Source organism: Gopherus evgoodei, chromosome 15, assembly GCF_007399415.2.
Source record: "Gopherus evgoodei ecotype Sinaloan lineage chromosome 15, rGopEvg1_v1.p, whole genome shotgun sequence".
Taxonomy (NCBI): domain Eukaryota; kingdom Metazoa; phylum Chordata; order Testudines; family Testudinidae; genus Gopherus; species Gopherus evgoodei.
The window spans coordinates 20,071,174-20,093,308 of NC_044336.1; the positions used below are offsets into that span (position 1 = coordinate 20,071,174).

Consider the following 22,135-nt stretch of genomic DNA (forward strand, 5'->3'; position numbering starts at 1 on the left):
AAGAGTATTTATAGCTATTTTAATAAAAGACATCCCATTATGTATATATTTTACTGCAGCTCTTAATAAGGAACTAGATCCATCACTTGCCTCACCCAATGAAGATTTTATTGGTCTTCAGCCAGCAGAGACATTTTTCTTTCTTTAAAACGAATTGCTCCTCTTAAAGTTGAGAAAATGTATGCTCACCTTCCAAAAATCTAGACTCCACCATGTTATTATCTCTCATTTTTCAACAGAGCTTCATGTCCCAAGAATAGCAGTGGTCTCATTCTCCAACAAAAGCAATCAATCCAACTAGGCTGCAGCCGATTTTAAATATGGCCCTTGGACATCCCACCTTAGTTGGATTGTGTATAATAATCAGATTAATTTAGCAAAATGAGACACTCTGATAAATCCCGAGGCTTTGTTCTAACTGAGTATGAATCTGTGTTCTTCTTAGTGACTGAAGCCAAACATTTACATTAAAAAATGTGCTACCCTAATTCCTTGCCATATTTCTTATTTATGAGACTTCAGATTAAATTGTCTCATCACAGAGCTGAGCTCTTTGGGATAGTTCCCTTGATAGTCCGGGATGAAGGATAACTTTTTGCCTAGCAGAAGTGAAATACTTCTGTGTTCCTATCTGGGAGTTGTCTGTGTCGTGAATTTGTGTTTAAACATTGGGCTTGAAACATCTGAGTTCTCTGGAATCCTGGATTCACATCCCAGCAGCAGAGAATCAACCTGGAGGGAGAAAAATTGAGTTCTATGAAGTTTAGAATTTGATTGAATCTCTTAGATGAGGTCTTGAAACCAGATTTAGATCTGGTCCAAAACTCCAGAACTAAACACTCCCCAAACATTGGCATGTTTGAAATCCAGATCTTTAGTTTGCAAATAGCTCCTGTATCCATAAAGAGCTGAATTAAAACACTTTTCAACTTTGGGATCTAAAATCAGTGGCGTGGCCCTACCTCTGCTGAATCCAAGGCACTGCCTGCTCTGCGTGTGTGTGAAAAATCTCCTGGCTCTTTATGAAGGAAGACCTTGTTGTTTGCCAAGGTTTCCCCCCATTCCCAGCATCTGTGAGCTGGACATGGCCACATGGCCCTTGACCTGTGATTCATACACTTCTGCAGCTGCTTCTGAGATTGCAAGTAGAAACAAAATTAAGCTTTCTCAAGCCTCTCGCAGTCTGCTCTTTGGTGTGCATTGACAGCATGCCCCTGATTCCCTGGGATGGAGGATTTAGACAATCTGAAGGAGCAGCAATGGGGGATATAATGGGTTGGAGGAGATTAGTCTCATTGGCAGCAAAGAATCCTGTGGCACCTTATAGACTAACAGACGTTTTGGAGCATGAGCTTTCGTGGGTGAATACCCACTTCCTCAGATGCATGTCCTCAGATGACATGCATCTGAGGAAGTGGGTATTCACCCACGAAAGCTCATTCTCCAAAACGTCTGTTAGTCTATAAGGTGCCACAGGATTCTTTGCTGCTTTTACAGATCCAGACTAACACGGCTACCCTCTGATACTAGTCTCATTGGATTTGTCTACACTGAAATAAATCGCCATGGCTGGCCCATGTCAGCTGACTTGGGCTCCCATGGCTTAGGCTGTGTGGGGCTATCAAATTGCAGTGTAGATGTTTGGGCTTATGCTGGTGCCCAGGCTGTAGAACCTGGAACCCGAACGTCTACACTGCAATCTATTAGCGCTGCAGCCTGAGCCCCGTGAGCCCGACTCAGCTGACGTGGGCCAGCCGTGGGTGTTTTATTGCAGTTTAGACATACCCGTTGTGTATCATTCTGATGAAACTCTAGGCTGGAGGGCAACCTATCTGTTTAAGGAAAGCCTCTGTTCTTTCTTCTTTGTAGAGGTGGGTTATCCAGTAAATGTCTTGCCTCAGAACTTGAGGAGTAACTCTGCTGTTGGGGCCACTTTCCTAGCATAATTAGGCTCTGCTGCAAACCGGGACTGGTTTGTCATCAAGATAAAGGCTGTAAAGCTTTTTTGCTGGAACATCAAAAGAACAAAGTTTAGCTCCTGGTGTATCTGCACTTTCCAGCTGCTCGCTTCATGCCATCCGTTCAATTAACGATCACCAGTCAGGAGAGTTACTGCCATCAGGTATTGGCTCGGTGCAAATACACCTTTGAAATCGTGGCCCCAGTTACATCAGTGGCAGAATTCTCATTGACTTCAGTGGGGCCAGGATTTCATCTGTTACATTTGTCCACTGTGATCATTGTGATTGTACTGATTGAGGGCCTGATCCTGCCAACAGTTGCTACCAATCGTAGTGCATACTGGCTTAAGAAGTCGTATTGATGACAGTGAGTTAGTCAGGGTAGTAAGCATTATGCTCCGAATATTTGCACAATGATGCCCTTAGTCTGGTTAGTAAGGTTTAAGTAAGTACACTTATCTGTTTGTCCTATTTAAGTACCTCTATTTCTGTTCTGGTACTGTTTTCTCTTCTTTTTTTGACAAAAAACCTATTCTATATAAAAAAAACAAAACCACCAAACAAATAAAGGGTGAGCTCCCCCTACCGGCCCTGTAGCTGCAGTAACTAAAAAGTATGACTTCAGATTACATTAAAGGAACAGGAACCGACAGTTGTCATAGATTCTCTTGCATTGGAAACACGAATATATATTCATATTTTGAAGTAGAAAGTAACAGGGAAAAATACATTCAGACTTTCAAGAGGCTATTACACCATGGAAACAACACCAACAACTGTATGGTAATTATTGTATAATGTCTTTCATGTGAGATATATTGAGCAGGGTTACATAGATGGTATTGTGATGAAACAATCAGGCTATAATAATGCCAAATTACAAACACAGCCTCTTGAGAACCAGATTCTAATCCCTCTACTCACCTGGACTACATGCATCTGACGAAGTGGGTATTCACCCATGAAAGCTCATGCTCCAAAACGTCTGTTAGTCTATAAGGTGCCACAGGATTCTTTGCTGCTTTCACCTGGAGCAGTTGTTTATTCTTTATGTGGTCCCATTGAAGTCCTGGGCATGACTTTTGAAGTTGCCTTTAAAGATACATAGGTGCCTAAAGATGCAGGTAGGTGCCTAGGCCTTGATCCTCACAGGTGTTTAGGTGCCTGGGAATTAGGTGCATAGGCACTTTGAGAAATCCAACTCCAAATCTGTTAGCTGGGAGAAGTATGAGACAACTCTCGCTGTGGATCAGCCACAGAATGGGAGATGTAGACTGCACAGCTGGAAGAGAGGGTTACAGATGTGTGCCGCGATGGACTTAAAATCAATGTCTGTGGCTCGTGCCCTTATACCCAAGATCAGGACTGAGCCATGTGAGTGCAAGAACCGCAATAGGGCACCAAAGAAAAACTAAAAATCTGGTATGAACCTTTTCAAACTAGTATTAGCTGTGTCACTTACACGGTAGGTTTGACCCAGCAAATTCTTGCTCTCAGAGTGCTTCTTACTCCTTTGGACTTCAGTGGAACAAATTGCTTGAGTAGGACTGGGGCCTTAGCTAATAAGTAACACTCTAGCTATTTAATGAAGTGGGGTTAATTCCTCTTCAAACTACTTTAAGGCTCAACTAAATTTTTGCTTAATATAGCCAGAAGCCATAAATGAGCCTAATACACCATTAAAGATCCAAGAGTAGATAAGAGAAAAGCTACTGCTCCTAGGACATGTGCCAAGAACCAAGTACATCCAATTAAGTAACTGGATTTGATTTCCTATAGTACTAAAACTGCTTAATTGCCCATGAAAATTACATGACTCAGGATGGATTAAATTTCCTTCTTGGAGCATTTGTAGGAAATTGCTTTGTGATTGTGTTTACTTTCCTTTAAAGCGGCTGTTTGCAGTTGATCATTCAGTAGGGTTTGAAAAGCACTGCACCTTTGCTCTACAGAACTGTTGAGCACACAAAATCATTGAGAATTGAGAGAGATCTGTGGCCTCCAGGGCAAACTGGATTAAAGGCACTTTTACCCTGGTGTAAATCAGAAGTAAATCCACTGAAGTCAACACAATTACACCAGATCAGAGTCAGGCTCACAATTTTAGCCTCAATTTTTAATGTTCTTGTTTTTGTGGGTGTTATTTTACTCCAATATACAATTCCCCTCATTTTGAAGCCACATCCTCAGATGGTACAGATTGCGCAGCTCTTTTACATCACTGAAGTCAACGGAGCTGCACAAATCTGCCTCCACTGAGGATCCAGCCCATAATCAATATGGCTGTATCAATCCCTGTGCAGAGGCATAAAATTACTTGTTAGACTCTAATTAATGCTGGTCATGTCAAAGAGTGCTTTGGACTTTACCACAAAGCTTACCCAGTGCCCTTTTCCACACTCATTCTGGATGAAAGTATTACTCTTCCCATAGAACCATTAACACAAAACCAACATGGTATATGCCTTTATGAAATTACAAGTGAATAAGAATAAAATAGTGTATAAGTAGGAACACACAATCTTATAGGTACCATGGTAACAGCTACAATTAAAATTAACCTTCAGCAATGGAAGGGCTCCTCTGTTACATACAGTTCAGAAGCTACAATAAAAATAAATACATAGATTGAGTGCTAGTATGTGGGGAAGTACTGGCTGGGAGGGTGTAGGATGTATGCTACAGGGTGTGGGGGAGATGGGAATGCTGGTGGTGGTGTGGGGATCGTTGGGTGGGATGTGGGGATTGTTGCTAATGACAGGTGTTTGGGGTTGCGACTGTGGAGAGGGGTGCCGAGTGGGGGTTGCTGTGCTGGGGATTGTAGTGTGGAAAGTACCAACTCCAAGGAAGTTTACCTCCCTGCTGAACTGATTTTCTCTTGCCTTCTCCAACATAAATACATAGCAATATGTATATTTAAAAAAGAAAAGAAAAAAGACACCCTACTACACACGCTTCTCCCTCTGAGGAGAGGGGGAGAGAACAAACATGGGCCAGATGTGTAGTCACGTTGTTTAGTGCACTGCTAGAAGGCGCTCAGATACTGCAGGACCTGCATAGACACTAGGAGAGAATAGATTTCACTTTGGCTTTGTGATGCATGCATATGAAAGAATGTAGAGGACAGATTCTGATCTCTGTTAGATGGGTGAAGATCCCAACTGATGTCAGTGGCCTAAAAGAGATCAGAATCGGGTCCTCTGGCTCAGGATTGATTTGATGCCTCCATTTCTTGATAACTGCAGGTAAATAAATAACTTTCTTAAACTATATTGCCTACCATATAGACGTATTGAGAGGACAAACACATTAAAGATTGTGAGGTGCTGGGCTACTATTGTAATGGGGATCTGTAGTGGGGTGTGTACCCCACACAGGCCGTGAATGGGCTAATGTGGGCCTCAGTGGCCAAATAACGTTCCAGGCTAGTATGAAGAGCAGGCTTGTTAATATAAAGAGAGGAGATTTGTAGCAGAAAGGAGCTGATCACATTCTTAAATTAGAAACTGAAATACAAAAAAGCATGAGGCACAAAGGTTTCATGATAACTGCCTTTCTAGATATTGAAAAGGTGTATAATATGCTATAGAAGGAAGGCTTTTTCAGGATAACAAGGAAAGAAATGGTGGACAAAGCAGCTAAAAAGACTGTAAGAAATGGAAAGATTGACATAGAAATACCCTTGAGTAAACAGGCAGTTAAAATCCCAGTATAGGGAAATGTAAGAGGAATAGTAACAAAATTGGATTAATGAAAAAAGAGGAAGATTTTTTGAATTGTGCCCTAGAGCTGAGGATAATGGCATACTTCAGAGCCTGAATAGGAAAAATAAAATGATTTTGTTCAGAGAACTAATTGGCCATTGTGGCTTAACCAATTAACTTTTTTAAATAGACAGACACAAAGATGGCCTATCTGTGCTCTGTAAGGTGGAAGAAACAACTGATCACCTTGTATGGGGTCTGTGAGGGCTTCGATAATTAAAGGGAAAAGCTTTCTGAGGAATTCAAATACCTTAAGATATCAAAAGTTACAGTACATTATTAATTGAAATAGGGTAGTATTAAAAAGGAGTTGTTACATTACCTGAAGGACACAGCAGAGTGAGAGAATATAAACCGCTAAGTATTTAGCTGGTGGCGACTAGCAACTATTCAGTCAAGACTATTCAGTCAAGAAAGAAGCTGTGGAGCGAGAGGCTGCAGTCACTCTGTGGGAATAGGGAGGGTGTGAGGAGGAAGCTCATGGGGAGATTATACCCTGAGATCGTAGTCAGAGTAGAGAAGAAGACAAATGGTTACTGAGAGTGGAACAGGCTTTATTGCTAAGACCTGACAGAAGGGCAGGTTCTAGACTTCCAGAAGGGGAGCGAGCCCTGGGAGGTGTTCAGTTAAGGAACGAAGCAAGGGGAACGTAAGAGCCCTAAAAGGGCAAGCCTGAGGAGGGCAGAAGTTAGGTTAAGTTTACTCATTACATTTGGAATTTTGTTAGGGGTTTCCAGGCGAGGGCCCTGAGAGTCCTGGCTCTGCAAGAAGGGTTAATAACCTAGAGAGGTTGTGTGGAGAGAAGGCCTGAGAAAGGCAGGGTAGGAAGTAGCTCAGGGAGGTGGCAGCAAGGAATTGTATGGAGCAGACCTTTGCTGCCAGTTACAGGGTCCCCAGGCTGGAACCAGGTGTAGTAGGAGGGCCTGGGTACCCCCCACCAGCCTACAGAGAAGGTGTCATGAAGCCATCTAATATAAGGGGATGAAGTGAGTGGAAGCCATTGGGCAAGGGGCTGCAAGGAGCAGAAGGCCAAGAGTTAGGCCCAGAGACTTAATATAAGGACACTGGACTTTTATTTGTGAGGCTCCGTTACCCAGGAAGGAGCAGGTTTACCTCATGCATTGCTCTTTAGCTTCTGGCTCTGGCGTACCCAAGGACTGGCAACAATCCATGATTAAAATCCTTCCTTCCTGTCCCCTGTTGCACTACATGTTCCAAATGCAATGTCTCACTTGCCAAAAATGGTGTCCAAAAATGAATATGACTGTAGATTTCTAACCTCAGCCAGGGAAGGGGGAAAAATAATCACTGGCAGCTAGCAGGAAATGTATTGCCCATGCTTAGAAAAACAAATAATTGTCTAAGTCAATCTCAATTTGTCTTTCTTTCCATAGCTCCGACCATGGTTAGGCCTTGTTATACAATTAGGTGTCCAAATGAAATGGCTCCAATCAGCCGTATAAGTGGCTTTCAGTGGTGCTGCTTTCTGGACAATGAAATTATAGAAATAATGAAATGTCTTAATGCAGGAGGATCTTAAAGTAGCCAGGAGATGTTCGTTAGCTCTCTTGTGATGGTGTTTTAAGGACAGATTCTGGCCTTGAGTGTGCATTGCTGCACAACTTGAAAAACTGGTAATGGCAGGTTAGCAAGCATGGACGAGAGGGTACTTTTTCCTCAAGACAGGGTACCAGTGGCAAAAAGTCCCAGGCACGCCAGATCAGAATGCAGCATTGTAAAAATCCCCATCAGAAGCCATAATGTTTGCCCTAATCAGTAAGGAGATACGCCAGAATAAACCTTGATTTTTCATTACATCCTGTGTGGATTGTGATATTTCAATTTAGCATGCTGGCTTTTTCTAGGCTGCCAACCAAAATGGATGCTTGTGGTAGGACGACACAGGTATACGTGTCTGCAGAGTCATGTGTTAACTCAGTCATCCATTTGTAATGTGCCCTCCCAGGGCACCTATAAAATTCAAATTAGCACTAAAATAAAATAAGTAAAAGACATGATTTTCGTGCATAAGCATTCGTCATAAGGAGAACAATACTGAATACAACAACTAATCGGTTTCCATGTAAACATGTCAGGGACTTTCCTCTCTGAAAAGAAAGGGCCGGATGCAAGGCCCAGAGAAGCTAAAAGACACCCACTAAGGGTATGTCTAGATGTCTAAATACGTGCCTCCCAACCCAGGAAGACAGGCACTAGGGTGACCAGACAGCAAGTGTGAAAAATCGGGATGGGGTGGGGGTAATAGGTGCCTATATAAGAAAAAGCCCCCAAAATTGGGACTGTCCCTATAAAATTGAGACGTCTGGTCACCCTAACAGGCTCTCACTAGCTCCACGTGAGCTAGTGAGCTAAAAGTAGCAATGTGGACTTGGCGACATGGGCTAGCCACCCCAGGGTCCGAGTTCAGGTGACTAACATGAGCAGCTGTCCAGGCTATAACAGCTACAGTGCCCTTTTTAGCGTACTAGCTGGAGCAGAGTGAGCCCAAGTCTGTCTGGGAAGCATGTTCTCTGCTGCAGTGCAGCCATACCCCTCATGGGTATGGGCCCAGAGAGGGGAAAGCAATGATCAGCTCTTTAAACGGCTTGGAATTATATTCAGAGATGATATAGGGACCAGTAGTAGCTGATCTTCCAAAGTGACCATGCATAGGGAGAACGCTGTGTTGGGAAGAAGATCTGGTTTGCACCGGGAGGTGATCAGTGTGATGAATCACTGACAGAGATTTTGTTATTGAAATATGTGTCTTACCAAGAAGCAAACCAAAGCCCATTAATCGGAACCTTTCCATTTATTTATTGGACTTTGGATCAGGCCCTAGATGGCTGCAGTGTTGTCTTTAAGCAATCACATAGGGGAAATCCCCTCTCAGTGGCAGCATTTCCTGCCCCTCTGACTTTTTAGTGTCAGTGCAGTGTGGCATGCAATTTCTTCCCAGCATGATGAGCAGCATGAATGTCGCTGTGCCAGCCTGCGTGACAGTGGAGCTGTTACCATGGGCAATGCTGGCTGCTGGATACGGAGACTCTCACTATTCAGTGATGTGCAGGCAGGCAAGGTGTCACCTTTGCAGAAGGAGACTGTGTTTTCTATGGGGTCAAATCCTGATCCCATTGAAGCCAGTGGGCATTTTGCCATGGACTCCCATGGGACCAAGATTTGACTCATTTTGAATTTTTTAATATATGATGCTAGATGATGTCTAATTCTGCTTCCATTGAAGTCAGTATCAAATGCCACATGGGTTTCATTGGGTTCTGGACTGGGCAGGTGGGACACGAGTCCCAATCTGGAAAGGCCCCATCCACCTACCATTAATACAGTGACCAGGGCAGCCCCCAGGAAGTTTAGGTCCAGAGTGGGGCAATTACTTTTCCCATATTTTTGTCCTGGTGTGGCATCATCATCCTGAGTTTAAATGTGTTTGGCCGTGACATGGTGTCCTCAGTATAGAGTCACCTGCTGGAAAAACCTAAGAGTGTGATGAAAGCCAAAATGCAAAGAGGGGAAAGATATTCTTGTGGGTAAAACACAGGATCGGGACCTGGAGGAGCTGGGTTCTGTCCTCAGCGCTGTCATAGACTAACCTCACAGGTTAGTTTCAGAGGGGCCCAAGGGAATCAGATATCAAACTCCCCTTAATTTGAGCATCTAATTCCCTGAGGCACCACTGAAATAACCAGCCTCTGTGCCTCAGTTTCCCCCTCAGAGAAATGGGAGGTAAAAATCTTGACCTTGCCTCACAGGAATGTTGTGAGGTTTTAATTAATGTGTTGGATCATTTATAGGCCCTTGGCTGGAATTGCTGTGCTATTAGCCCAGTGCTGTGGTGGTTATTAATGCAGGAGGGAAACGTGGGTTGAAATTATGACTGGCGATATTGTTGAGGGGAAGTTTTACAGCTGTGTAAACACATCTCCTCCATTACCCCTGCCTGCATGCATTACAGAATGGTGCCTGGTTTCTGCAGATAACTCACTCTAATGAATATGTGCCCAGTGTCTCACACAGAGAGCTTGGCAATGCAAGCAGTTCGGTTGTGCCTTAATGATTCCCATGACACACATGGGCAGTAGACAGCTCCGTGACTAATAAGCTTTCGTTATTAATGGCAAAAGGGGCAAATAGACAATTAAATTATCCCCTGGAACAGGACTATGGAGGAACCTACGCAGAGCACAGACCAGCACATGTTGTGGTCACAGCCGCTGGGAACAAAGGGATATTGATGGGTGATGATCCAAGACAGAGCGATCTACAGAAGGAAATTTCCTCACGGGGTAAACAAAGTTTATCTTTACGTACATCATACAAGAAACTGCTTTTTGGAGTGCTGGTCCCACAGGAATCACATTAGCAAGGCAATCTCACGGAATTAATACTCGGGATCATATTCCTTTGTGTTAATGAAGATTTTTAATAAGTTTTAAATGTTCCCAAGCAATACAACAAAGGGACAGGCTCCAGTTAATGACCAGCAGTATTTTAGCTATGTCTGTGTATGTGTAATGTGACTTAAAAGGCTAAAATGAGAGGTAAAAATACATGTTAAGATAGGAATAAGGTAGAGCTAATAAACTCAGTAATGGTCAGACGGTCCACATAAGATAAGCACTTTACAGGTGGTTCTACTCTGGAAGTGACTCTGTGAAACACCTTTGACCTTCTTTGTACTGAGAAAAAGAGGGGTATTTAGTAAATGTGTCGCTTAACATGTTTTTAAACACCACTTAGGACCTGTTGTGGACAAAGAAAGTATTTTTTAAAAACATGTTGGCTAGTCATAGCCAATTCTAGGGATTCTGCTCCCATTGGTCAATATCTAGGGTTAACCATGACCGGCTAATACAACACTGCTGAATTTGTCTATACTAGGTACAATGTGGTGTTTAACAACATGTTAATTAGTATGTATTAGCTAACACTGGTGTTAGTCACAGGTGCAAATCCCTACCATATACCTCTTACACCTGTGTCCTCTTTGGTGCTGCACTCACCTGTGTGCGCTGCTAGGACTTTGGGAGGCATATCCCAAAGTCCTCTGGCAATGTCGAGTCAAACATTTTTATTCTGAATTGATTCAGAATTTCCCCTGGGAAAACCCACATGTTTGGTTGAAAAATTTCAAAAGAAGATTTTTCATTCAAAATTTCACACAGGGGAAAATATTGGTTTTCCGGCTTCCTCTGATGTTGTTCAGTGTTGTGGCCACATACCTTCCCTTCCTTATACACAGGCATATTTTCACCTGGACGTTGGCCACGTGTAGAACTAGAATTTCAATTAGTGCAGCTGTCAATATGTATCTTCATGCCACCTTCTTAGTGCCCTCTAGTTTGCTGAGGATCATGTTCATTATTGCCAAACTCCCTTCATTCTATTAAGCACTTTCCTTCATTGCAGCTGTGACTTAGTGCTAGCGATTCTTAGCAATGACTAAAGTTCAAGTCCTTATAGAGGCCTTTCTTCCACAGTTCATTGAGCTATGCTGCATTTTCTTTCATTATCTTGAATTTCTTCTTTTCCTGTGCAGCTAGAATTTCCACTTCTTCTTTTAAAAATACCAGTTGTCCTCCCTTTCTCCTGATCATCTCTTATGGCAGAGGAGAAGTGAGGCTACCTGTCGTCCATGCGCTGCTCTTTGGATCATAATTCACTTGACAGCTTCTTTATCTGCCATGTCCGTGTGTCACTCTCATCATATGCCGGTGTGTGGGGAGGAGGTGGAGATATTGATCCCACATATTAGATCCCTTACAATTTGGTGGTGCTGTCCTGCTCTTTCTGAGCGTGCCTTTCCTTTGTTAAGGGATTCTATCTCCATAAGCAGAGGATGTCTTCTTCCTGTAATTTTCCGCTAAAGCTATTATTCCTTCCTTTTGATAATAGGAGTGAATAATCTGCTAGCAGCCTAATTTCGTATGATTCACCCTTCATGACGTTCTTCTTCTGGCTCACCTGCTTTGTGGGTGAATAGCAATGTGTTATGTCACAGCCAGACGTACCACATTAGTGATGAGGTAAAAAGAGAAATACCACTGGATAATTGGAGCCTCCCAGTAAAATACCATATAAAATGTGACAACACATTTTAGGCCGCCCGTCTGTAATGAGCTGGTTAGAATAACCTGGCCTGTTGTTACCTCTTTCTACAGCTCAATACACAGAAAACAATCATTGGTATTTAACGGGGACTGAGGAATTTGGCAGCTCCAAAGGCTTTCTATATTTGTCTTGGGCTCTCAGATGAGAGAGATTAAAAGAAATGCAGACCTTGATTTTCCAGCCACTAACATGTTTATTAAGAACAAAGCAAATGCAGCAGTAGTTGTGAATGTGAAGTAAGCATGTAGGTGTTTGCTCACATAGGACCATATGCTCCTAGTGTGAGACGTATTTTAAGAAGATGTTGGAGTTTCCTGCAGAAAGCTCTGTGTAACATCTAGTTACCCCCAGGAAAAAATCCATTTCTGCGTGGTACGATGCCATGCCAGGAGAATCACGGACAATAGCCAGGCAAAAAGTTCGTACTGGAACCAGGTGAATTCAGACTCCCCTGATGTGACCACTAGGTTGCTTCATCGTCTCTAACTTACTTCAGTGTAAATCAGGAGTGACTCTGGTGGCATCAGTGGAGTTAGACTAGTGTAAAACTGGCATAAAGTCTGATGCAGACCCGTGAAATACCGAACTGTATCCAGAGTTTGAGTATAGGGGTTTGGAGTTTGGTCCATCTCTTTCCCCCTTGTGCTTAGTGGGGTGGGTCTAGCGCTAGATTGACTGGACCAGGCCGCATTTTGGTTTGGGACTGAAGCAATCCACACTTGGGCAAGCCCCATTGCACAGCAGTGTAGGGCATCTATTGTAGGGTTACCATCCTTCAACTTCCCAAAAGCAGGACACTGCTGGGGGGAGGGGGAACTGGGAAGAGGTACAATTGGGGGGTGCAGGAGAGGTGTGTGTACTGGGGGGAGTACCTAGAAGGAGCTGTGGTCCTCACTCTTGAAGTGGGAGGCAGCATCACTCCCTGTCAAGGTGGCAGGGCAGCTGGGGCAGGCCTGAGACATAGTTCCAGCCATCCGTCAGCACCTCCTCCTGCCTCGCCACCTCCCCAGGACTGGGATCTGGTGGCTGCAGCGGAGGGATCAATTGGGATGCAGAGCCATGTGATTCTGAGCTTGCAACATCTGGACCACAAAAATCCCAGACATTGCCTCTTCTTTGAAAAATTCACCCAGACAAAGGGCAGAGGATCAAAAGAGAGGAAATGTCTGGGAAAACCCGACATATGGTAAGTCTATCTATGCTGAGAGTTTCAACTGGTGTTGGCTACGCCTGTTTCATGAACAGCGTGCTGGCTAAGAATGCAAGAGGACTCTGTGCTTATAAAATGAAACTGGCTCTTTATTAAAAGAACTATTTACAGAAGTGCTGCAACTGCAGCTAGCATTCAAGCCATGTGCACACAGACTGACTTTCTGGTGCTTCCTTCACACTCTACCATCCTGCAAACTGTGCTCCTTCCTCCAAGTGTCATGCAAGTTGCTTCAACACTGAAACAAATATCCCCTCTATGGACAGGCCCTCAGTCTCCCCTCTGTCTAAGGCTTGCACATGCCTGTGTGAATACTGTAATGGGAACGGACATGGAATGAGCTGAATGTTTGTTTTTGCTTCTGTTACCAGGCTGTGAAGAGTTACTGAAGGATGTGCTGGCTGTCGAAAACCCAGGGTGTCGGCACTATGAGCCACAGTACGTGGATTACTACTACCAGGTAAGAGATTCACTGATTCTGACTCATGCTGGTGGACTGAGGGAGCTTTCTGGATGATTTATAGAAGGGTCACAGTAAGTCCTCTTGCTTTTCACCTGGCCTGTTGCCTTTTCCTTTACAGAATAAAAATGAGGAGAATTTCATCTTTGATACTGCTTTAGCCATGCCTGAGGATTAGTGATCTAAATCCAGGGTAGCCCTCAGTTTTGTGGTGTGCAGCTTCATCTAGCTCTGTTCTCACCCGTAACCGGTTTCTAATGTCAATGCTCCCTTGCACACTAGAGGGTGCCATATATAAACCAGCTGGCACACTGTGTGTGCAGCAAGTGACTTGTGGAAAGGAGCTAGTAGCGAAAAAGCTGTGCCGTGCAAGCGCTGCTGAACTACAGAAGTGTGAGGGAGGAATGGATCTGGGCATAAAACCTGGTCCACATGCAGACTTGCACCTAAATAACTGACTCGGTTACAGGTAACTGAGTTAGTTAAAGCAGCTGAATTCTGTGTGCTCACAGGTCCTTGGTAGAGCTCATTTCAGGTGCTACACTAGGATTTGTCAGCTGCTGAGAAGCAATTGCCATTAGTGCTGTTATCAGTGGAACATCATCTGTTTGCCTGTGGGGCCACACTCCCCTAGATATACAGTGCTCTATGGGATCATATTATCTCTATAGTACTCCTGTAATTTTTAGCATGTGTCGGAAATGCTCCGGGCAGGGGGGCAGCCCATGGTCCCGCTGCCACCACTCCGAGCAAGGGGCAGCCTGTGGCCCCACCACCGCTCCTCTAGACAGGGGGCAGCCCATGGCAGAGCTGCAGAAGTTACAGAGGAATCTGTGACCTCTGTGAAAGACTCGCAACTTAGGCATGGGGTATGTTGATAAGAAATAGGCAAACATGTTGTGCACGGGGGTCTGTAAGGTGTAATTGTTGAAATCACCCTGATTACCTTTGTTCCCACGAGAACAATATAATTTCCCCATGGCAGAGATGAGACCTGTTGCTGTTAGGGTTGCCAACCCTCCTGGAGTCACCAGGAATTAAAGGACCTAATCTTTAATTAAAGATTAATATGTGATGAAGCCTCCAGGAATATGTCCAACCAAAATTGGCAACCCTAATTGCTGTGACTATGACACATCTGTTAAGTGATCTCTTCTGTCCTTGTGTGCTTAACAGCGAGCGTGGACCAGACCTATGATCCGTCTAGTCCAGTATCCTGTCTCTGACAGTGGCCAGCACCTGATGCTTCAGAAGAAGGTGCAGAGAAATTCTCAGTGGGCAGGCACAGGATGATCTGCCCCCCCCTCGGAGGAATATCATCCTAACCATGTTACTTAGCGATGGGCTTAAACCCTGAACTATGAGGTTTTGTATCCCTTCCAAAACTCTTTTCTTTACATTTTTCTTTTTTTAGTATTTATCATTATAACTCTAGACATGTTTGTTATCCATATAAATAGCCCATCCCTCTTTGCCACTTACCAAGTTCTTGGCCTCAAGGACATCCGGTTGCAATGAGTTTCACAGTCTAATTAAGCATTGTATGAAAAAGTTCTTTGTTTTGTCAGTTTTGAAGTTGCTGCTTTTCAATTTCATTGACTATCCCCTTGCTCTTGTGTTATGAGACACGGATAATAGAAGGCCCTGATTTACCTTCTCTGTAGCGTGCATTATTTTGTACACTCTAATTCATGTCCCCTCTAATTCATCTCATCTCTAAAGTAAACATTCCCAGTCTTTTCAATTGTTCTATATATGTGAGGTTTGCATGCCCTTAATCATTCTCATTACCCTTCTCTCAACACCATCTTATTCTGCAATATTCTTGTGAATTGGGGTGACTAGTACTAGGAAGGTTAGGATTGGAGGGAGTTGACAGTCCTAGCAAGGGTTAGGGTTCAGGCTGGTTAGTTTCCCTAGGTTAGGGCTGAGGCTGGAACAGGGTAAGGTTAGGGTGATCCCTAAGCTGGTTACACTAGAGCCTGTAGGTGGATGGATTAGGGTTTAGTCACATAGGGAGCACCAAGGCTATGTTCAAGGTTGGGGCCATTGGAAGGTACTGGGGTTAGGTTAGAGTTGGAGCCATTAAACGTACCAGATATGAGTTTCAGTCACTTAGGGTTGCAGCAGGCTGGGCTTAGAACCTGAAGGTGACTCTGGTCTACAGTTAACATTACTGTGGTACGTGGCCTTGGGCTAGTGTTAGGGCTGGAGCCAGTAGGTGGAGCCAAGCTAGGATTAGGGTTAGAGCAATCAGGTGGCCTTGGGCTAGTGTTAGGCCTAGAGCTGGGATTAGGGTTAGAGCAGCCAGGTGGCCCTGGGCTAGGGCAGGGGTTGGTAAAAGGTTCTTTGTTAGGGTTAGGATTGGAGCCTGTAGGAGGTTTGTAGAGATACAGCACAAAATCTCACCCTGGGAGTCTTTTCACTGCCTTCTGCAGGTTTGGGATCAGTTCCCATCTGGACAGAGAAGGCAGAGCACAGTGTGTTTCCCTCCCTGTTAGTAATCTGCATTGCTTCTGCAAAGAGCCTAGTTCCAAGGTTCCCTTGCTTTCATCTTTTCTACAGCAGAAATCAATACGTCCCAGGCTGACCGGGATGAGATTGTTTTCTTCCGTTTAATGAGCTGTTGAGGTTGGTTGATTAGCAAGGATTTTCATTATGCAGGAATTTTCCCTTGGTGGTTCGTGTAACAGCCCAAAGCAGCATCTGCACAGGGCTCTGAAGAATGAGAGGACAGTGCAGGGCTCAGGGGCTCGCAGTGCAAAGCCGAGTACAAGCTTAATCATAGCACTTCTGAGGTTTATCTAAACCAGAGACACCCCCTACACTGTTGGGCCCAAATCCTCCACTTGGTTGCCATCACCTGATGCTGGGTCACAAAGGCTGCGTCCTTCCTTGGAGAGATGAATGCGTGGGCCACCCCGTTTGCGGTGCTGCACAGACCACCTCTGCTGTTTGTGAAGAAGGGATTGACCCCACCTCCATCTTCCCTTGTGCAGGGGAACTGTCCTGAGTCATTTTCCCAGGGCCCCCCCACGACTGCAGACATGGGGGCAGGATTTGAGCCATAATGTTGGTTAGAATAGGGTGGAGTTGTTGGTACTTATTTGTGTTATTGTTTCTTTATGCTGAATAAGAACAACGGTTCGTTTCCTATGTGGTCAGCGTAAGAGTGAGGATGTCCTTACCTCTTAATTTCCTTGCTTCTCAAGCTCCTTGGTTTTGTAACTGATGAGATTGATGGTGACCTGATCTGGTATCCTGAGCCAGATTCCTTGTGTTGAGACAGATGCTGGGTAAACACTATGAAAGGACAACTCAGAAATGAAAAGCAGGGGGCTTCCTCAGACCTCTACCACTGCCATGGGGACATCTAAAGGCAAGTGAAGTGCTCTTTCAGCATTGCATTCTCAGCCTTAGGACTGCCAGAGGGCTGCTGTGACGTACTCCATTCAGAGCACTGATGAAAAGGGATTTCTCAGCCTTCTAGAAGACTGCAGTCCTGATACTCAGGATCAGCTGCAAAATGTAACATTCCTCCAACCTAGCAACTGGAAGAGACCCGGGAAGAAAGTTATATTTGCTGCTAACACTGGTAGCAACTGAGAAGTCTTCTTGGAGCTCAAGTGGCAAAGATGCTGTACTTAGATCCTTGATTCAGACTTTAGTGTGGACAGGCTGCACCTGGACTGGGAAAAAAAGCACTCACCAGGTTCAAAGTGGGCTGTTTTTTGTAATACTGTTACGGATACTTTGCTGGCAGTACTGGGAGAGCCCAGAGTGGTTCCCAAACACCTGTTGCATAGGCAGTGGGCTAGATTCACCTTCAGCAGAATCCAAGTGCCTGCCTCTCCCCCCTAACTCCACATGATGGAAAGTCCATATGGGAAAACGACATCGTGACACAAGCTGCTTGCCACCCCCAATCTTTCAGAGGACTCCGCTGGCAGAGCCCTGTCCAGCGGGGCAGAAGAAGAGAGATTAGTTTGAAGCACTCTTGGAACTGCGCTTTGTAAGTGCAGTTTTGAAAATATTCACTAGATGTCAGCATAAGGCTGAAGAAAGGCCAGTGAGCGAGCACCTCTGCTTCCTCCACTCCTGTCATGACACCCAGCTGCTGCTGTTGGGGCTTTCAGTCCCCCAAAGAAGAGAAGAGAAAACAAGTTACTTTTGATGTGCACAGAGATCCAGGCCTATCAGCAATAGCAAGAGTTTCATGCCCAGCTCCCTAGGAAAATGTTCTGGCTCCTGACAGGTTTCCTGGGTTCCTTAGTAAATGCAAAATCTCGGTGACGCAGGCTATTATACAAGTACCTCTCACTGCTTCAGTTGAGAGTTGCCCATCTCATTTTCTTTGCACCCTCCTATTTGCATCCCACTTCTAACACTCAGGGGTGCAGTTAGGGAAAGGTGCCAAGAGGCAGGATGCATGAGCTCTGCCACTGCAGTGAGGGGGACCAGAAACAGGATAATAAGAAGTTGGGGCATGAGACATGTCCCCTTTATTCCACCCAGAGAGTTGCACTTACACTAACCCTGGTGTTCAGCTTGCTTCTTTGTTGTGATACTGACTCGGGCGTTTAAAGGTCTAGTTTGGGGGAGGAAGGAGGAAAAATAATACCCTTGTTTCACAAGTTCCCTTCTCAAATGCTACTAGGGTGTTGCCTTGCCCTCTCCTCCCAAGTGCCCACTCTGCACAGAGATGCCAAGCTTCAGCGCAAAGGAGGACATATGAGATGAATTAGAGGCAGTGCTGAGAAGTAGGGTAGCATATGCAGGAGCTTGAGAGATGCACTGAACCAGCTGTGTGCACAGGTTGAGACAGACAAGGAGGAAGAAACTGCTGAGCATCCAGAAGGGTTGGATAGAAGGTTCTGTGTCTAGTTACCACTGACATCAGGCTTTGGTGGAAACATCTGAAAAGCTTCTTGAGAAGAGAGAGAAGACTCAATATGAAAATAAGTGAGCAATTGTCTTCTCATCTAAAATCAATACACAAATACTGTATCTGAACCTATCCTTTCTTGGGGAAAGGCAAGATATGGCAGCAATACCGTTTCTATTTTAAATACTATTAAATGGGGCAGTGCGGTGGGCTCTATTTGTTCTGTTATTTACAGTGCTGGATTTAATGTGTTGGCTATTTCCTTACTGCTCTAGTCTGTAAATACAATAGTCAATCTGCCTCTTAACAAGGTACGGGCTGATTGTTGTGTGTCCAAAGAATGAGCCGTCTTTTCAGTCCAGAGTGTAATCACCAGCTTGCCAAGTGACTAATTATACAGTACGAACAGTAGAAAAATTGTTGAAACATGACAAGTAAATTGTGTTTGCCTCTGGGATGGAGCTTGGCATACCAGTTGATTTGCTTCTTGGAAAATATTTTCAGTAGCAATTAGAGGTTCCCCACTGATTTCTGAAGCTGGAAATGGCTGCCTGATGGGCATTTGCTGACACCCAGCTCGAGAGAGAGAGAGAGAGGAACCCTATGTGCTGGAAAGAGATTAGGGTCTAGATGGTTTTTCTTTTCCAGTGGTCCATAGGGGGAACAAATGTAGCACTTTGAGCCACAGCTGGCATGAGAAGAGTGTGGGTGTCCATTTGCACAGACTGGGCTGCCTTTCTCTATTTATTGAAAAGGGGGAAACGGGAAAGAGTTGAATATTCTATTGGACTCACTCTTCAGGCTTCCAGTGTATCCAACATGTCCTTCCGTTTTTATTATCCTCCGCCTTTCTTGAGTGAAGTTCTTTCTTCTTCAGGGGGTGTCTACACTAGCAGTTTATCCCAGTAATCATGGGGTGTGCTGCCACGTTGGATGTTTTAAATATCTGCCAGCTTTGGAAAGTGGGTAAAATCATCATCTTGATATCTCGAGTCCCTTGCCAGGACGTTTTCATGTCCCTTCCTATTTGCATTTCGCTTGGGGTTTCCAGCACTTTTCTCTTGGACAAGGAACCAGGCCTGGAAGTGTTGCCATTAGTTCTACCTCTGGTCTGTTGTTGGTCAGCCAGGATGTTGGAACCCAACGTCCCATCTCTGATTGGCAAAGGCTTCACCTCCCAGCTCATCTGAGGCTCACTGTGGAATCCAGAGTGCTTGTTTTTGGCTACATGTTAATTGAATTGTTATGCAGATCTTACTCAGTAAGGGGGGAAATTCACTCCTGTACAGAAATCTGTACAGTACTAAAATCCCCCATATGCCCACAGAAGTAGAGCTGAGTAAATAATTGATTTTTTTTTTGGTTTGGTGGAAAAAAACCTTTTGTTTCAGGTCAAACCAAAATGGAATGTTTGTTTTTGTTTTTCTCACCTGAAAGAAAAGAACAAAGCGAATGTTTTCGTTCCAATAAAATGTTTCGTTTCATTTTCAGGTGGGTTTTTTAAAAAATTTTTTACAATTTAAATCTAGCTAAGTTTCTAAACGAAATGTCCTCCTGAACTAAAAAGGCAAAATGTGTTGTTTGACTTTTTCAGATTGTTTTCCTTTTACTGAACCTATTTGCCGAGTTTGACCTGAATATGAAAATAATTTTGGTTGACCCAAAACTACATTTTGGGGCAAGTAAACTATCCATCAGAAAAATCTCACCCAGCTGCACTCAGACGTGGAACTTAAACAGTGCAAAGAGCCAGCACAGTGTCTGCACAGGGGTCAATACCACTCCAAATCCTTCCTATTTCCTTTTTCAAATGCTTCGTCCTAAACTAAATCCAGAGCTGAATCCAAAGCAACTGTCTGGCAGCCTCCACCACCTGGAGCCCCTATTCTGAATGGCCCAGCAATGGCCCATCACTACTTCAGAGACAGGTCCAGAATAGTGGAAATACCAAGTCGTGCATGATCTGAAAATATCAGTGGATCATTTTAATAGAGAGAGGTCAGCTAAGAGAGACATTTATTACTACCCAAAGCTCAAATTGAGTCCACCTGCACTTCGAAAAATCGCCGGTAACTTCACTTACTATTTCATAGATCTCTGCTCTCCTGGTTTTGGCAGGAGCCAGCCTGCCGTGAGGAAGGTAACTCGTGACTAATGTGTGACCAAACTGAAATCAGGGAGTACAGCAAATCTTTAGCAAATCCTATTTGCACGAGAAATCAGCCCTGAAATGTTGTCCAAAGGACACATGCTTCCAAACCCTGGATGCTTTCACAAAGCTCGTGTACCTTTGAGACTCGTCCATTACTACATTTTACCTTAATAAATCTGGCTTAACAGGGCTATGCGTCTAATAATATCTGGGCTTTTTCTCACACAGTTACAGTAGCTACTGATAACAGTTGTACTGGACCTCCTTTGTCCTAGTCATGTTAAACTCTTCCTTCTGACAGGCCTGATTCAAAGCCAGTTGAAGTCAAAGGATATCAGATCTGATCCATTGGTTATCGGCTATCTTGCATTCAACCCCTTACTTTCTACAGATGTATCTATGCTTGGAGGTCTGATTGCAGCATGGGTAGCAATAGCAATGAAGCCACAGCAATGTGTGCTAGCTGCCCAAGTACCCCATGTCCTGGGCTTATATAGCCTGTACTGCTAGCTAGATTAAAGCTATCTTGGGTATGTCTCTGCATGCTGCAGCCACACGGCCCCATTGCAGAGTAGATGTGCCCTCTGATAAGAAACGTCTTTACCATCTTGGCTAGTTTAGGCCATTGAGCTACCGGGTTTATAGGCAAAACTACTTAACCTATTGTTGTTTTACATTAAGCCCAGTTGTTGCCCAGCTCTTAATTTGAGACCGCTCCTATCTCCTGCCTTCCTGGAATGTACTGCCAGAGACACCCCATCTTGTACCATTTTAGTTGCTCTGCCTCTGCTATCAGTGGAAATACCTTTCCAAGGAACTGGGAGAAAAACACCGGAGATAAGAAATAGAGAAGCTGCATTAAACATAACGAGTCAAAGATTTATTTTTTCTAGTCCTGTCTGTCCTGATCAGGCTCCACTTTTCCACCACCCCCACTCTTTCCTTTGCTGGTTTGTTTTTTAGCTTAGATTATGTTTCCAGCTTAGCAGATGTACGTCATTTAAGCATCACATCTGAAGTCCCCTGTTCCTTCCTTGGCCCAAGATTCTCACAGTGTTTACAGTACACTGCAATCCATGCAGCATATGTTTTTGAGCCCAAAGACAATTGCTTTCCTACCAGCCTGCTCATATGTCCGTCCACCTTCATACTAAAAGCAGCAAAGAATCCTGTGGCACCTTACATACTAACAGAGGTTTTGGAGCATGAGCTTTCGTAGGTGAATACCTGCTTCGTCAGATGCATGTCACCTTCATACTGTGGAGCTTGGAGGAGAGTTAGGGATAGAATGTCAGTTTGTGATCTAGCCTATAATAAGGGGTAATGCATCATTGCCTTTCAGACTGTTACTCAGGAAGGCAGGGTGCCAACTCCGGTGTTGGCTCCTGTGATGTGGACACATAGGAACTGATCCAACACCCTCTGTGTTTTACTGCCATCCCTTGAATTCCAGGCATTTCTCCATCCCCGCCTACAGCTGAAGTTAAGCACACTGCCTCTAGTAATGCACAGGGGTGTGAGCCCCTTCTCTCCATGGACTTAAATGACACCTCGCTGCAATGCAAGGTCTGCAGATT

The 22,135-nt window shown here is 44.3% G+C and overlaps 1 protein-coding gene across 1 annotated transcript in view; it reads left to right on the plus strand.

Annotated features, from left to right (window-relative positions):
• The window catches only part of RAB11FIP4 (RAB11 family interacting protein 4), a 226,700-nt gene that overhangs the window by 74,922 nt on the left and 129,643 nt on the right, over positions 1–22,135 (plus strand). Inside the window, 1 exon segment of the mRNA XM_030534485.1 lies at positions 13,433–13,521. Coding sequence (XP_030390345.1) covers positions 13,433–13,521 — 89 coding nt within the window.